General features: G+C 39.9%; 1 protein-coding gene across 1 annotated transcript; it reads left to right on the top strand.

Annotated features, from left to right (window-relative positions):
- The first annotated feature begins 80 nt into the window (after positions 1–80).
- LOC144515726 (phosphatidylinositol transfer protein beta isoform-like) lies at positions 81–16,164 on the top strand. Its single transcript, XM_078246799.1, has 12 exons — positions 81–243; positions 3,098–3,128; positions 7,001–7,146; positions 8,276–8,367; positions 8,628–8,635; positions 8,842–8,913; positions 13,306–13,389; positions 13,615–13,692; positions 13,809–13,919; positions 14,180–14,302; positions 14,997–15,062; positions 15,151–16,164. Exons 1-11 carry the CDS (start codon positions 227–229, stop codon positions 15,048–15,050), a joined length of 816 nt encoding a protein of 271 aa, XP_078102925.1. The 5' UTR covers positions 81–226; the 3' UTR covers positions 15,051–15,062; positions 15,151–16,164.
- The last annotated feature ends 721 nt before the right edge of the window (positions 16,165–16,885 follow it).

Raw genomic sequence — 16,885 nt, 5'->3', positions numbered from 1 at the left:
TGAACGTAACACCAAGTTACGGGTTACCTGAGCCTAAAGGTGGGTGTCACCTCCTCTTTCCTCTTTCGATGCCGCGCCCCCTTCCCATGCACACGGCATCTTCCAGGAAGAAACCCCGGAGTAAAAAGAGTCCAGCGGTGAATTAACTGCTTCTGTTAGCTTTTAAAGAGGATTTTCAGGGCTTTCCACACTCATATGCTGCTGTTTGGACAGAGGAACAGTCAACATGCTGATTAAAGAGTTGTGAGTATGTTTTTTTTTTTATCGGACAGAAGAGAGAAACGGTCATTGTCGCGTCGATAAAACGCATCAACTTTTCTTAAATGATTAACCATAACAGAGGAAAGGAGCCCCGGTATAATGCTACCTTTGTTTAAAATGTTGATAGCTCGCTAAGCTACGGTGTTGTGTATCCGTGGTTATCTGCCTGTGATTGGTTCAGCACTTTAGCTTGGCTGAGTCTTTTAAACTTCAGTGTGGATCTCTCAGAACTCCATTCAACATCCTGGCGTTTTATAGGTTGTTAGTAAAAGTAGGCTACGTATGCTAGATGCATTACTAGCTAGGTTGATGACAGTCATTTGGGCATAGACATGTTGAGCTATGTGTTTAAAACAGCGGTGTAACTTAACTCCTCTAAACGTTTCGGTTTGGTTTACACTGCTCGCTACCGACCGAGGTTAACTAACTTTAACTTGACAGTGACATTATCGTAATTTTGTGGCTATGGGTGCGGCGAAACAACTTTGAGTTTAATTCCCATTGACTTACTTTATTCTTTGAGGTATTCATGTATGCCGAAGTGGACAATTCCTATCAAATGTTCAGCAAATATATAAATTGACATTACATAAGGCATGTGCGTGAGTTTATATGAAAAGGCCATCTCATATTGGCAAATGTTTGGACAGGGTTTGGGGTTTTGAGTAAATATGCCTTCTTATGAAGTTTTACATATAGCCAAATATCACAAATCACAAATTTGTCAAATGGCTTGGTTGAAGGGAGTGTATGAATTAATCACCCTTTTTTATTTTACATTCTTGTAACTCCTGAGTTTTATGACATGTCATGTTATGTGCACACCAGTGCTGGCACAACATTCAGTAGCTGTCATCTGACCATGGTGCAAAGTACATTAGCCATGTTAAATTATTATACTTAGGAGGATACAAATACACTGGCTGTAAAATAAGACAATTTAGTTAAACATAATGGCCAGAACTTGCAAACTGTGCAGGGTTTCTGTTAGTGTATGAGTGCAGGCAGACACATATCTTTTTCATCACATCAGCCATCACGTTTGTGCCTGAAAGGCTCCTCTTTCACTCTGATCTGTTCTAATGAAATATTCAGGCCATGCTAGACTGGCAACAGGTGGCGATTAATTGGCTATTGTATCAAGGCACACTAGAGAAGGATACACAAAGAGCACACACACATGCAGGGTTTCCACCAAAAGTTGTTCTCGCTATCAGTTGCAGTCTTGATTGCAGTTTTTTTAATCATTTCCTCTTCTCTAAGTTCCTATAATAACAGGACTCTACCAGAGAAATAACGACTAATAGCTACTTCCCAGGGCTAGTAGAATCAATCAGTCTGAATACACTCCTTAAAGCAGTGCTCTGAATAAAATCCTACCTCATGGTGTTATCGTGCAGGGTGGGAAAATGCTGGAGCCTTGGGGAGAAGGAGCACCATATATTGCAATATTTGCTGTTTTGTTATGGCTGCATCTCCAGGTGCTGATTGCTGAGAGACATTAGTAGTTTCATGAAGTCCTTGCTGAACTGCCATGTCTAAAATTGCCTGTGAAAGTCACCTCTATAGGCCATCTGATTTACTACTGATTCTTGTTTTTACCGCAGTAGCACAGGAAGATTGTGTTTTCCTTGTCCCATTTATCTAGAAAGTCAGTGTGTTTAAATCAAACCCACACCCTTTAAATTAAGCAAAGGTTTGCCCTCAGCTCTGATTGGAGCACTCCTCCGATTTTACACATGAAGTTCTGTTTACTCATCATTAGGAGTACTACCAAGCCTGTGAAAAGAGCTGTATAATGTCTTCTGTTCCTCTGGGGTGAGCTTTACAAAGGTGTTTAGGAGGCAGGGATGGTCTAAAAAAGACACTCTTGAGTTGCATTATGGAATATTATTTTTTGAGCTTGACCATTACTAGTTAGGCTACTAAAAGTAAGGATAGCTCAGCGTCTGCTGCTTCGACTTTGATCATTCTTTTCCAAATCTGTCTCTTGTGTGTTCCCTAACTTTATGGAAGTGATATACCTCTTTAATAAAGCAGCATAGCAAGCCAGGTAGCATATCAAAATGAAAGAAACATAACTCAATGGCATTACTTTGAAGTTCCCATTGATTCTAAAGGTTAAAGCAATAGTTTGAAACATAATGCATTCGCTTATTCACTTTCTTGCCAAGAGAGGTAGATGAGAAGATTGTTACCACTCCAATGTATAAAATATGTACCATTAGCTGCAGCAGGTTAGCTTAGAAGAAAAATTGGAAACAGGGCAAAACCACTAGCCTGGCAATGTCCAGACGTAACTGGCAAAAAAAAACGGTTAGCCATAAAACAGGGACTTGTCATTTTTTATACTGAGATTATATTCACTTATACTTTTGTGAAGTCTAAACAAATTAGAGGTGCTGGTAGTTACATTTTGTTATCTTTGGACAGCCAAACTAGTTGTTAACCTCCTTTTTCCACTCTTTATGCTAAGCTAAGCTAACTGGCTGCTGGCTCAGGGCTACATAACATACAGATATGATAGTGATTCTCATCCAACTCTGCAATAAAGTGAATTTCCCAAAATGTCCAACTATTCCTTTACATTCCATGTCTAGAAGCAGTTTTGAAATGAATTTAGTGCAGGTTCATTTTGATTCCCAAACTTCTTGGGATATCGTCTGTAAGTTAAACCTAAAGACAAAATGTGATCTGTTGACCAATGATAACGTCCTTATTCATTCATTCATATGTTGTAGGTCAACAGTGAAATGGTTATTGTTGTATTGTCTTTTATTGCTGATTGGGATGTCTGTGCCCTAATATCTTCTTGTTCGTTTTCTGTCTCTTTCAGCCGAATTGTCCTGCCCATTTCAGTGGAGGAGGTGAGGACTCATTTGTTTACTTTTGTTTTATCAGGGACTGTACGCAATAATTGACGCTAATGCAATGTTTCAGATTTAGCTAGATGGCTAATATCCATTTGTAGTCCCCTTGTCTTTTGGCTGTTGGGTTTTCTTATTGACATAGACGGCTGACAATTACAATTATTACCTAGAATATTTTTACAAATCATTTATTATAAACACAGTTGTTTGTATTTCTTTTGTATATTTTTTTTTTTCAGCTTGCTTTGTGTAAAACTTTTTTTTTAAAAGTGTAGTTTTTCCAAGCATTTGTTATAGTAAGTGCACATTTCGCAATGAATTGTCATCACTTCCTTCTAAATTATGAGTATCTTTGTGGAGATTTTTGCCATTTTCAGTACCAGTTCTTTTTTTTCTTTTTTTTTAATCATTCATTGACAGTACATACTCTTTAGTTTTCTTCGCTGGAACGCTGTTTAAAATTCTCCAGGCTGCTGATGAACATATTTCAGTTATGACCATGCATCTGAACTTACTGCCTGTAGAGATGATTAAAGGCATTAAAGAGCAAGTGGGATTTTACACATGCTACACTAGTGGCTACCACTCTAAACTGACATGATGTTGTTGGAGTTAGCCACTCTCAGGACTGTCACTTTAGACCACCTACAGCTGCCCTTGCAGTAGAAACACACAGCTATCAGCTCCAGAATTGATTTAGCTGGGTTTAATCTGACATACCAATGGCTGCTACTACTGTATGTTATCTAGAGAGCTGGTTCAGCCTCTTCACCTTTCCCCTTCATTAGATTTGTGTTGAGTTTTTATTAAAGTTTCCTCACTACAGTTGTATGTGAACCCCTTCATTTTTATAAGCTAAATGCTATTGGCTCATTCTAAGTTTTAATCCAAATGTTCAATACAACACTGTACTCTTTGTTTTTCCATTACTTAACACAAAGCAGAAACCAGTATTTCACTAAGCCCCGTAATCTCTGTATGCTGTATGACTGGCTTTTTCTCTGAACCCTCTCAGTGAGAAGCATTAGCTGGATTCCTGTTTTGTGTCACAATTATAACTGCTCGAGCTGGATCAAATCTGAATGAAATAGGAGTGGGCTCTGTAGTCTGTGAAATTAATCTTCTTGTCCTGTCATATGTGTAACTTAGATAACTTGTAATGGACTTTTTTTAACCGCTCTCTGACATCTTATAGACGTAACCATTCATAAATGAAATGGGTACTCCAGGAATTTACTCACAAAAAGGATTTTAAAAAGAACAATAAAAGCAGGCTGAGACATCCCTACTTTCAATCTAGTCTTTCAGTCTGGTATGGGACAAGGTCCAAAAACATCCATCGATCCTACACTTCCCATAATGCATCTCAATTGCATTGCTAAGCGCCCACATCTTTCACAATCCAGCAGCATAACATTTTAACCAAGTGATTGTTGTTCTTATTATTATAAAGCAAAACAATGTTTGTTCACAGTCCACACCTCGTTTTTGTCAGTTAATTCCATGAAACCTTCCGACAAACATGACCGACAGCACTTTGCCTCAACATGTTCAGTCCAGTATCGATGACCGCCTCCTGTCAGGTTTAGCCTGCTTGTCGTTTTGCAGCTGAATATTCTGTTCCCATCCCTGAGCTGCTCATAAAGGCCTGCATTACGCCCGACTGTCCTTGACAATGACAAGACACACTGGTTACACACGACAAGTCACATTCCTAAGTTCCTACTCATAGTGGAAAGGCTAAGCATCCACAGCTACCAAAGTAGGTTACTAACCTGAAGCAGCGCTGTGTCACTGGGGAGAAGAGGGCTTGGCTTGATTCAACTACAAAAGATTTGTCCAACTAAACTACAGATTGCAGCAGATGTGTCACTGCTGGTCTTACCAACTGTCATTTAACATTTAATAATAATAGAAGAGCCAAAGGTACCACCTATTTCTCCAGCAAAGCATCAGTGGACCAAAATGTAATGCGACTAGCATCTTTGTGTCAATGTTAGTATGTGGGAAAAAAAAAAAAAAAAAGTTCACACTTTTTTGTGTGTGTCTGTAACTTCCACACACACATTCACTGTTTCAGCATTGCATGACACATCCTTTGGGCAACTCCAAAACGTTTTTCTCTGTGTGCAAAGTAGGGAGTGTGTGGGCCTGGCCAGGGCGACAGCCCTAGTGATGTGAGTCACTCTTTCCAGTGTCACATCACGTTTGCCTAACTCAGGAAGGGAAGATCTATGTATTGGGGTTGGAGGAGGAGGAGGAAGAAGAAGAGGAAGAGAGAGGAAAAGGTTAAGAAAAGGCTTACTATGCTGTTTTTCTGATGCTGAAATATGTGTTTGGGAAATCATTAACTTAGTCATTTTCAATGAATGGTTATCTGAGATCATGACAGAAGGATTCTCAACAGGGTTCTTTGAACTTTTCTATCTAGTCTGTTGTCTCTCTTGGGTTATTATTGTCGTAGTATTTTTATTTTGAAAGTTATATAGAACTCTAACAACAAATCTGTCCTTTTTCAGGGTTACATCATCACTATGGAGAAACATCCACCACAGAAATTATTTAGGAAGAATTCATCTGAAATACCATTTTTCAGAGATTGAGCCCTCGGTGGCTAGTTAGCCACTATTTTCGCTAACTTAAGCTTATGTGGAAGCTGGCAAATTGTTTTTTGTCTCCTTCAACTTAGTTTATCAAGTAGATATCATTTTCTCAAGAAAAGTTCACTGTGATAAAATAAATAAAATAACTTTAGGCCATCTTTAAAAACAAGAACAATACCGCTTTCTATCCAATAGTCTTCCAACCAGTTTAAAAGATTATTTTTTTGGGCTTTTCCACCTTTAATTTTTGACAGGGCAGCTAGGTGAGAAAGGGGGGTCAGTTTTCATTCCTACCCTCGCATATGGTCATGCAGACTGGGTCATGACCGAAAGAACGAGATCCAGGGTGCTAGCGGCCAAAATGGGTTTCCTCAGGAGGGTGGCTGGTGTCTCCCTGGGAGATAGGGTGAGAAGCTCTTGGGGAGGAGGCCTAGGGGAAGACCCAGGACTAGGTGGAGAGACTATATCTCCACCCTGGCCTGGGATCGCCTCGGGATCCTCCAGTCAGAGCTGGCTGATGTGGCTCAGGAAAGCGAAGTTTGGGGTCCCCTGTATGAGCTGCTGCCCCCGCGACCCGACGCCGGATAAGAGGATGACGATGGATGAAATATTGTTGTATAAAGTTTGGCGAACATGTTGGCAAACCATTACTTGTTTACATATCCAACAGACGCGGAGCAACACTGTGTTTCTGTTCACCTGATGAATACAAGTACAATATTCAGTGGTGTAGTTGATGAGGTGGGTGTACTACTAGGTAGATGGGTAGGTTACCGAGAAGGAAGTGGAATATTCACCCTCCTTTTACCTCTGTTTAGTTAACACTCCACTATTTTCACCAGCTAGTTGCTAAATTTGTCTGTCATTTGGTGCATTGAGTGTATCAGAACTATTTTGCTGAAAACAAAGTTGATGAAAGCTGAGGTTGTGTGCCATAAAACCATAAAAATGAGCTGAAAGATGCTAAAAATGCTCCACGGAGCTAAAGGACTCTGCAGATTTGATGATTATTCTCTGTGGCTTCCTCACTTGGAGCAACCCAATTTATATTACACATTTCATTGGATCCAATATTATTTTAAAGATATCGATGAGTGGTAATTCCTTCCAAAATTTCAGAATCGATCAGCTTTCAATCAGTTCACAGTTTTGGCTTTGAACAGGGCACCAACACATTATTCGGGATGAGAAGATTGATTGAATTCATTAAGGTATAAATGTATCTGTTAACAACAATAACCATGCTCTCCTCTTTTGTTCCTCTAGTACCAAGTGGGTCAGCTGTATACAGTAGCAGAGGCCAGTAAGAGTGAAACGGGTGGGGGAGAAGGTGTGGAGGTGTTGGCCAACGAGCCCTATGAGAAGGATGGAGAGAAGGGACAGTACACCCACAAGATCTACTACCTGCAGAGGTAGGCAGCTCAGCACTGCTACTTTCACACAGCTTTGTACTGCTATGGCTTTGTTATTGCTGCTTCTTATGCCTTGTCCCTCAAAGGTCAGCACTGTTAAGACAGCCTGCTATTAGTCAATGGCGAAAGATTTGCACAGATTTCACACTGCAGTCTAATCCAGTGATTTCACTGAAACAAAGGGATTTTGTTGCAACATTTTGAAATGCCGGAATGTCATGTCGTACAGGCAGCACACTGTACTTGCACACATTATCTGGATTCTGTCAATTTTCAAACATCATGGGATACTCTAGGATTATAGTGGAAAAGCACTTAAAGTGCACATATTATGCTCATTTTCAGGTTCATAATTATATTTTAGAGGTTGTACCAGAACAGGTTTATGTAGTTTAATTTTCAAAAAACACTATATTTTTGTTGTACTACACATTGCTGCAGCTCCTCTTTTCATCCTGTGTGTTGAGCTCTCGGTTTTAGCTACAGAGTGAGACATCTTACTTCTGTTCCATCTTTGTTGGGAGTTGCAAATGCCCAGTACCTAGGTAAGGACAAGTAAGTTAGCCAGAAGCAGAGTATGAGGGCGTGCCACGCTAGCAGCTAGGTGAGCATTATAACGTGTGTTACAAAGTGACAGATGTTCGTCAAGGAAGTAAAGGCTGGACTACAATAGAGCTGTTTGGAGCAGTTTGTGAACAGTGTTTTCTGTTGGAGATGGTAAGTCCCTTTGGGGGGAGGGGGGACTTTGGGCTTTTTCACTTTGTAAATACTAATACTTTGCTATAACGTGCACAATTTTTTTTTTTTTTATGATTTTTATATATATATATATATATATATATATATATATATATATATATATATATATATATATATATATATATTAGTATAACATAATAAAAAGGGCAAAAAGCATAACATGAGCACTTTAAAGAACAGAAAACTGACACTATTTAAAAAAAAAAAAAAAAAAAAGTACGAATTTCTCCCTAATGTGTTCTATATTTAAGATATTTAAATTATATTTAATTTATAAGTCTCTGAGTGTGAATACATTAAGCTACAAGAATTGGTGTTTTGTGACTGTGCATACTTGTGACTACATTAATGCATGTTTGTGTCTCTGCAGTAAAGTGCCAACTATTATCAGTAAGCTCGCTCCGAAAGGTTCTCTCAAGGTTCACGAGGAGGCCTGGAATGCATATCCTTACTGTAAAACCGGTGAGTTCCACCTCATACACATGTTAGGTGACAAAACCCCCCCACTCTCTGTCAGTGCCTCGTTGTCCCATTGTACAGTAAAGAGCAACCCCAGCTGTTTGTTTACAGTGCACAGTTACAGTGTGTGTGTGTGTGTGTTGTGGAATTTCACAAAAGAAAAGCTTGTTGCTTGGAATCTGTGTATTATCTAAAACTATGTCTCTCCTTCTCTTTCTGATCTATCCTCTCTTCATCACCGTCCACCTTTTCTTCTGATCCAGTCCTTACCGTAAGTATATTGTTTTTGAGTAAAGCTAACTTTGACTGTAATATAGGAAGTAGAGTTACAATGTTGTTCAGTGAAACATTGTAAAACTTTACTTCTATTTTCAACAACGTTATTGAATATCACATTTTCCTCCATATGGTGCAGCCCTAACCCACAGCAATATGATTGTTGACTGACCCTATCATTTATCTCTCCCATGCTTACAGAATGAATACATGAAAGACTTCTCTATTATGATCGAGACGTGGCACAAGCCTGATATGGGGGATCAGGACAATGTGAGTCATGTGACTGGCTGTGGTCATACTATACCCTCCATATAGGTTAAAGCTATAGTGCGTAGTTTCTGCTGCCCCCATGAGGAATTGTAAGTAATGACAACAAAACTGTTGGCGCGTCCACATGATACAAGCCTTCTGTGATCGCGCACCGCTTCCTCCTCCACACAGTTGCTAGTAGCCAAGGAGGACATGGAGGATTAAAATAACATGATGAACTCTTTAGAAGAGGTCATTCTCTTCACTCAAGTTTCTGCACGCGAAAGTCGCCGGACGACACAATCTGCTGAACATAGCCATACTGAGAAATACAGAGAAAGTTGTGTGAAGCTGATAGTCTTAATTAGATTTGTCACTCATTTAGTTGGCATTGGCTTGAATGTAACAGACGTCCATTATATTATTATTTAAAGGGGTGATAGAATGCAAAACTGATTTTACCTTGTCATAGTTGAAAAACGACAGTTTGGAGGGTAAATAGGACATACATAGAACCTCAAAATCCCATTGACACCCCTTTCCTCTACAAATCTCACCTTTTGAAACTGCTGCTGAAAACGGGCGAATCTCAACAAAGCTAAAAGTTGATGTCAACTCCTCAACTTTGTCATGCCCCAACATTTGCATAGGCTACACCACTGACCTGAGGTCAGCTTAGTCTTCTGAACCTAGCTAGGTCAAGCAGATCTCCAGAGGTCCACTATTTAATTACTAAATTCACTTCTGAGACTTTTTTATGCAAGAAATCAACTATGTACAGGTCAAATATGGGCCGTTTTACGAAAATTGATGGCTAATTGCAAATTTTGTCCGACTCTGTGTCGCAGTTCAGCAGGAGCTCAGCAGGCTAACGTGATAGCGGCCGGTGCTGCCTCGCCGCCCGGCGTGTCCTCCTTCATAGACCCCGGCTTGCTGTGAGCTAGATGGATCTCCGTCACGACCGGAAGCCCGCGGCGCTCCATACCCGCGCAAAGTCACCGTTTCTGGGTTACTGCACTACCAAATGCCGAAGCCCTGACGGAGCTCCAGGGCCTGCAGCTAGCCGCGATCTTTACCCATAGGATTGAAGGGACACCAGCAGCTAACGAAACCCCTCAAATTCACAAAAATGCATTAAATTGAAATCGGACACAAGCGTTAGCTTTGTAAGACCTTAGGGTAGCTGTTATGTAAGTGGCGTGACGAAATTAAAACTGTAAATATATTATTATAGTTATGCCGAAAGTGTAGCTAGCTAGCTAGCCTCAATCTTTAGCTACCCATAGGATTGAATGGACACTAACAGCTAACGAAACCCCTCCTATTCACAAAAATGGATTAAATTGAAATCGGACACAAGTGTTAGCTTTGTAAGACCTTAGGGTAGCTGTTAAGTGGCGTGACGAAATTCAAACTTTAACTAGAACTGCAAGCAGTTATGACGGGGCCCAAGCCACCCACGCCAGTCGCCCCCGATGCCCCGGGGAACGCGCGAAAGCAGAACCCGAAGCCGGGCGGCGGGGAGGCAAACGTTGCTAAATATCGAGAGGCATGAGCCGCGACATCTGCGGTACGTCGCCGTTGCAAACGTAGTGGTCAACAGTTCACCTCCATGCATGTACTGACTACCTTTTAACAATGATATACGGATAGGATTGGCGATGAAAAGTTCAACTGACACGTTACCGCGATCAGCTTCGTGGGAATTTAAGAATCAATGCCACCGACCTAACCAGTCACACTATGACAGACTCTCCACTTAGCGCCAACTGCAATGTTTAATTGTAAACTAATGTAGCCTACTGGCAGTCTGGCACACGTGGCTGCTCAGTATTTTCATCGGCGCCTATGAATGGTGTTGATTTTGGATTGAAAAAGTGAGAGAAAAGAGTTGCATTTGTCCACTGAAGGTTGTAGAAACTTTGTGAAGTGGGCTAAGAAGTTTGTTTACAAAAGCAAAAACCAAAACCTAACGGTAGAAGGGAAACTACAGTAAATATTGAGAAGTGAGCTGCAAGGTCTGTGGTACATTTCCATTGCAAATATACCATTAACATAGTTTGAGAAAAAGGGCCAAAACTCGTCTGTTGATTTTAGTGCCCCCTAATGGTCAATCTTCGCCAAATTTTTTACAAAGCCTCAGAGCGGCATGTCGAAGGAGCAACACAAGTTTCGTGTTGATTGCATTTACTGTGGCAGAGAGATTGCAGTTGCAAATTTCCCATTTAAATGCATTGAGTTATTGGCCAAAACAAATAAATGTTGCTTATAGCGCACCCTAAAATCCGATCTTCGCCAAATTTGGTACAGAGCATTGTAGTGGGATGTTGAGCAAGGATCTAAAGTTATTTCCTGATAACATTAATTTGGCCGAGATATTATACGATACGTGTGTGGTAGCTAGCTAGGAAAATTTGTTTGGTCGTCAAATGCGCATACTTTAACGTAGCAAAATTCCTTGAGTAACTTTTGGTCACGTCCATCTGGAGATGCTACGTACAGGTTTCGTGCTGATCCGTCACACCGCCTAGGACAAGTTCGAAAAAGTTTGTTTTACGCATTGTGCGATGTTGCGGAAAAACTTTTGAGCGGAAATGGGCGTGGCCTATATCATGTGATTCAGCTTGATTCAAGGAACACAGGGATGTATGGTTTTCTAATGTGCAATGTGTAATGTGGGAGTTAAGGGCAAAAAACCATAATATAGCGCCACCTAGTGGTCCACATGTGTAATTTTTGGTAGGTGTGGTCCATGACCCATTGTCTATCTACCCTGTAAATTTAAAGTTGTTCACATTAGTGTAAGTAGTAAATTTAGATGTGGGTCCCATAGGCCACGCCCACTTTGACCCCTCAGTACCCCACTCAAGGATTGGCCTCAGGAGTGTCCCTAGATGGTACCCAACAAATTCTGTAAAAATCGGATGAGCGGTTCATGAGATATAAACTTTTTGTACTTGTAACCCCCTAGTGACCAATTTTTGTAAAACGCGTGAGTGACCTCCAGAGGGTCACGACAAACAAGATTCTAAAGTTTGGCGTTGATGGCATTTATTTTGGCCGAGATATGGCAAAGTTGGTGTTTTCATAGTTAGCTACACAAATTTGTTTGTGCGTAATATGCAATTTTTATCCTATCAAAATTATTTGTATTAACTTTTTGTCCGGCCCATCTGGAGATGCTGCCTGCCAAATTTCGTGCAAATCGGTCACACGGTCTAGGAGGAGTTAAAAAAAGTAGGTTTCTGATAAATCGCGATTTTTCCACGCATACAAGTTTAGGCGGAAATGGGCGTGGTCTAGATCACGTGATTCAGCTGGATCCAGGGAACGCGTGGATATATGGTTTTAAAATGTCCGGTGTACGGTGTAGGACGTATAGGGCCAAACCCGTTTTTTTTCCTGCTATAGTGCCACCTAGTGGTGGAAGTGGGTGAATTGTTGCTCCTGAGGTCCTTGCGGAGTTTGGGACCAGTCCTGAAAATGGTAACCCCCCAACATGTACGGTTTAGGCTGTAGTCGGAGTTTTAGGCGGAAAAGAATAATGAAGAAGAAGATGATTTGCAATTAGCCATCAATTTTTATAAAACGGCCCATATTTGAGCTTTACATTACATACTAAATTCACTAGTATGTAACGAAACATTGCAGTGTCTGAAATATGAGACCTGCTGTCTCGTCTCCAATGTGTTTGTATGTGGTTCACTCAAACCAATCAGCGCGCAGCTTATCTAAATATTCATGAGCATTCCATATTTGGAAGAAAAGCTCTTGTTACAAATAGGCCCATATTCACAGGGTAGTTAAGGGCCCATAAAATAGCATTCGGGCAATTTTCAGCCCAACCAATGTTACATACCCTATTAGGAGACCTTAAGGAACAGTGTGAAATACCCTATATAATCATTCTATCACCCCTTTTAAGCAAGTCCATTGTAGGTATAGTTACATATATAACTAAAGAGTTGGACTTGCATATGAGAAATTAGCATTCAGTTTGTTAAGGGATGGTAATGAAACAGTTTTACTGTTGTGGTAACAGAACTTTACAGAACTCTAAGTAGCATCATGTCCCGGTTCGAAAAGGTAGTTGGAGTTGGGAAATGGGAGATCGTCTGCCTTTGGCCTTGCTAATGCAAACACACTGGAAGAAAATGGGGACAGGATAACCAATTATTGTTCTTTGCTAAAACACGTTACACAGTTCAGCTGAAGCTAATGTGATGAAATCTCATTGTGTTTGCTGGGATTCTTAATCTTAGATTTTTTTAACAAAGACTGGATTACATTACCCCAACAATCACTTGTCACAATCACGATCCTTTTTTGTGTGCTTAAACTGTGCTCATATGCGTTCCTTGCCTTTACCAAGCAACTGACCTAACTTGATGGTTTGATTATGCCGCGCTGCAGGTACATGGACTGGAGAAAAGCAAATGGGAAAAAACGTCGATAGTTGACATCGACATTGCTGATAGAAGTTCCATCAGTTCAAAGGTAAGGGCAACATTTCTTAATAGACTTAAAGATTTACACATAGCATCATAATCTTTTAAGTGGGTGCTTAGGCCACGCACTTACACAATCAAGAGCCCCCCCCCCCCCGCTCTACTGTATGTTTAGGTAGCACATTCAGTATAATAAACCTGCTGCTTATTCGGTTGCTTCATATTTGTCATGGCTACACTGTATATCATTGTACTTGTTGCATTCACTCTTAAGGACTACAACCCAGATCATGATCCGGCCATCTTTAAGTCAGAGAAGACCGGCAGAGGGCCTCTGGGACCTGAGTGGAAGGTATTTCACCTCCTGACGCTCTTCATTGTGGCTCACTTCATTAAAGAAATTAAATGATTCATTTAAAGGCCTGGAGACGTTGTTTTTATGTTATCTGTTCGTCCATGTGTTTGCAGAAAGAACTTGCTAACAACCCCAGCTGTCCACACATGTGTGCCTATAAGCTAGTCACTGTTGAATTCAAGTGGTTCGGACTACAGGGCACTGTGGAAAATATCATTCAAAAGGTATACTGTACAATTGTTGCTTTGTTTATGTTGATTCCAAGAAGAAAATATGTGATAAATGTTGCCTCCTGGTGGCCAATATATGAATTTCTGCAGAGAGGTAAATGAATTTAGCTTTGAGTTGAAATGTGACACAATATAAAAGATGTACTTCAGATGACTTTTATATTTTCCCCTGCAACTATTGCCTAATTTCTCTTCTTCCGCGGTTTCTGTGTCCTTTACGCTGTCTTTCTCACACATTTGCCCTGTCTGCCCAGGTGGAGAAGCGTGTGTTCACCCACTTCCACCGAGAGCTGTTCTGCTGGATCGACAGATGGATTGATCTGTCGATGGATGACATACGACGCATGGAGGATGATACAAAGGAAGAGCTGGATAAGGTAAAGGAGCATAGTATACTCTACAGTGCACCACTGTTACGGGCCGGAGCAGTGATTACTCTTGTGTAATCTGTTTTGTTGCATTACTTTTGTGGACGTTTGTGCCAAATTTGGATATTATTTTATTTTATTTAAAAACAAAAACAAAAATAAAAAAAGCCGGTCAGTAGTAAGGCAAACACATCCTTCTTTTGTAGGAATTGTTCCAGGGCAAGTTTCTGTTCCGTTTTCAGAGAAAACTTGCCTTTAAAATCTTTTCATACAGCAGCGACCGCGGCATCAATGGGTTGCTGCACTTTGGCCGTCATGTTGAATGTAAACAAAAAGCTGCTTGCCGTCGCTTCTCTATCGTCATCGTGTTAAACCCGCCAATAGCACACCAGGTGGATAAACCAGTTTGTGATTAGTCCCCGCAGATTTGTAACAGAAGCAGGATAGATAAACGTACAGGTTTCCAGCCTGAGCTGCAGGGCAAAATCAAATCGCCGGCAGGTCCGGCTTAAAAAGTATAAAAAATTTCCCATTCTAATGAGAAACTGAGCACGTATTTTTTGTCATTGGCAGCAATATGTTGCTATAGTCTTCACAATATTTCTCCTCATTGCTTTGCCCACAACAGCAGTGCTTGTGCTGAATAAAAGAAATCCAGTATTTTTGCTCACTTTTCAGTAACACTTGTCTCTCTGTGTCATAGTTGAGGGCGGATGGTGAAGTTAAAGGCATGGGAGCTGTTGACAATGACAACTGACTTTCTAACCCAGTGAGTATTAAACTATTGTTTTTGGAAAGATTTAACATTAAGTACTTTTTGGAATGATCATTTTAACTTGTTCTGTTTTTCTCTTCAGATCACTCTCTGATACAGGAGCATTTGACTTCATTGAGCAAGCTCAGACTCTTCTCCTCGGACACTAGACCTAGAACAGCTTGATAGGCATAATCAAGAATACCACACTTATATCCTAATAAAATTTGCTCTTAATAAGAGCTTATTATTGTAAAGCAATTGTGTGTATTTATCCACTGCACTTGAATACAACTACAGCAGCTTTTAGTTTTTTTAAGGAGACATGTTTGCAAGTTGGGGAATCCATTTTGAGGAGGACGTGTTCTTGCTTATGCCTATTGAGTTCTCATTTTAAAACATTAGGGAAAAGGTGTGGGCTGTCTCTAAGGAAACATTTCTGATTACTGTTATCCTTTTTTTAATTTTTTTTTTTTTTCTTCTTGATTTTGTATTTTCTAGTCCTCCGTGATTTATTGGTTGTTTTTATTTATTGTTTAAAATTGTTTATCCTGTCTACATCTGCAGGAGCTCCAGGCACTAGGAACTCATATATAATTTGACTAAAATAGACAGTTCAGTTCAGTGCTTTTGAAAATAAATTCTTTTAAATTTTCTGATCTTACAATGTGCACTTTGCTCGGTTTTGTCAAACTAGAAGTTCCTCCGCCCTCCTGTATCTAGAGTAATTTGATTTATCATACAATTGAGGCTGGAGTATTGCAAAAAAAATCAGCTTATGATTTTTGTAAAAACTATTACATATGAGGTATTTACTTTGAAAAGAGGCATTTAATACACTTTCAGAGTAGTCTGGTGCTGTTTTTCAGGTGGTCGGTTAAGCTCCATACAAAGACGCCTGCTGCTGTTTTGTAATCAGCTTTGAGCTTTGGTGATGATATGATGTAGGAACCTGAACTCTGTGCAGATTTCAAAATAATTGACAGGTTATGCATTTCTGTCTTGAGTTAAAAAGTTTGGCCTATTTTAAGTCTTGTTCTGTGTTGAATGAAATAACCTGGATTTTAATGTTGTGAGTTATATGATTGTGTAGTATATTAAAGACAATTGAATTGTTTCCTTGCTTTTCGTATATTTGTACGGTACCTCTGCTGGGAAAAAATATATTAGTGAGCAACATCCCATCCACCTGTACTTTTGACTAGAGTGCTGGAAAAGACCACATTGATTGTGAGCTGCAATTATCCCTTGAATCAGATGAAATGTCCAGCGTCCAAAATACTCATATGTCAGTCTCCTTTTCAGAAAATGAAGTGTCTTATATTATGTTTTTGTATTTTTCTGTTTGGAAAAAAAATGGTCTCTTTAGCAGGTGCGTTGTTGGCCTCAATTTCACAAATGCTTTTAAAGTTGTAAAAGCTCTTGTGTTCAACAACAAGCTTGAATCCTTCAGAATAAAAGCATTCCCACAAGCGTTAACTGACTAAACACTCTTAATTCCGCATATAAAAACTAATTTGGCATAAAAGTTGCGCACACTATGACTATCAAAATGCTTATTTTCACTTGCATTTCATCCTCACATCAACAATTAGCTGTGTTGGAGACAAATGATTGAGATCAAGCAATTTCTGCCAAAACGTTAGTGTTGTGGTGATTTTGAGGTTTAGTCACAGAACTTACTTTTGGTTATTCAACCTAATTGTCTTCAATAGTTTGCAAATGTATTGCAGTGCTAATAAATGGATAAACAATATATTGGATAGGGAATTTTGTAAATGATAACACAAGATGACAGTTTTAACTATTACGTGACAATGTTACGCTTTATTTTGAAG

The sequence above is a fragment of the Sander vitreus genome, chromosome 3 (genome assembly GCF_031162955.1).
Source record: "Sander vitreus isolate 19-12246 chromosome 3, sanVit1, whole genome shotgun sequence".
Taxonomy (NCBI): Eukaryota; Metazoa; Chordata; class Actinopteri; order Perciformes; family Percidae; genus Sander; species Sander vitreus.
Note: the sequence above shows the minus strand (reverse complement) of the source record. Positions and strands in the feature narration are given on the sequence as shown.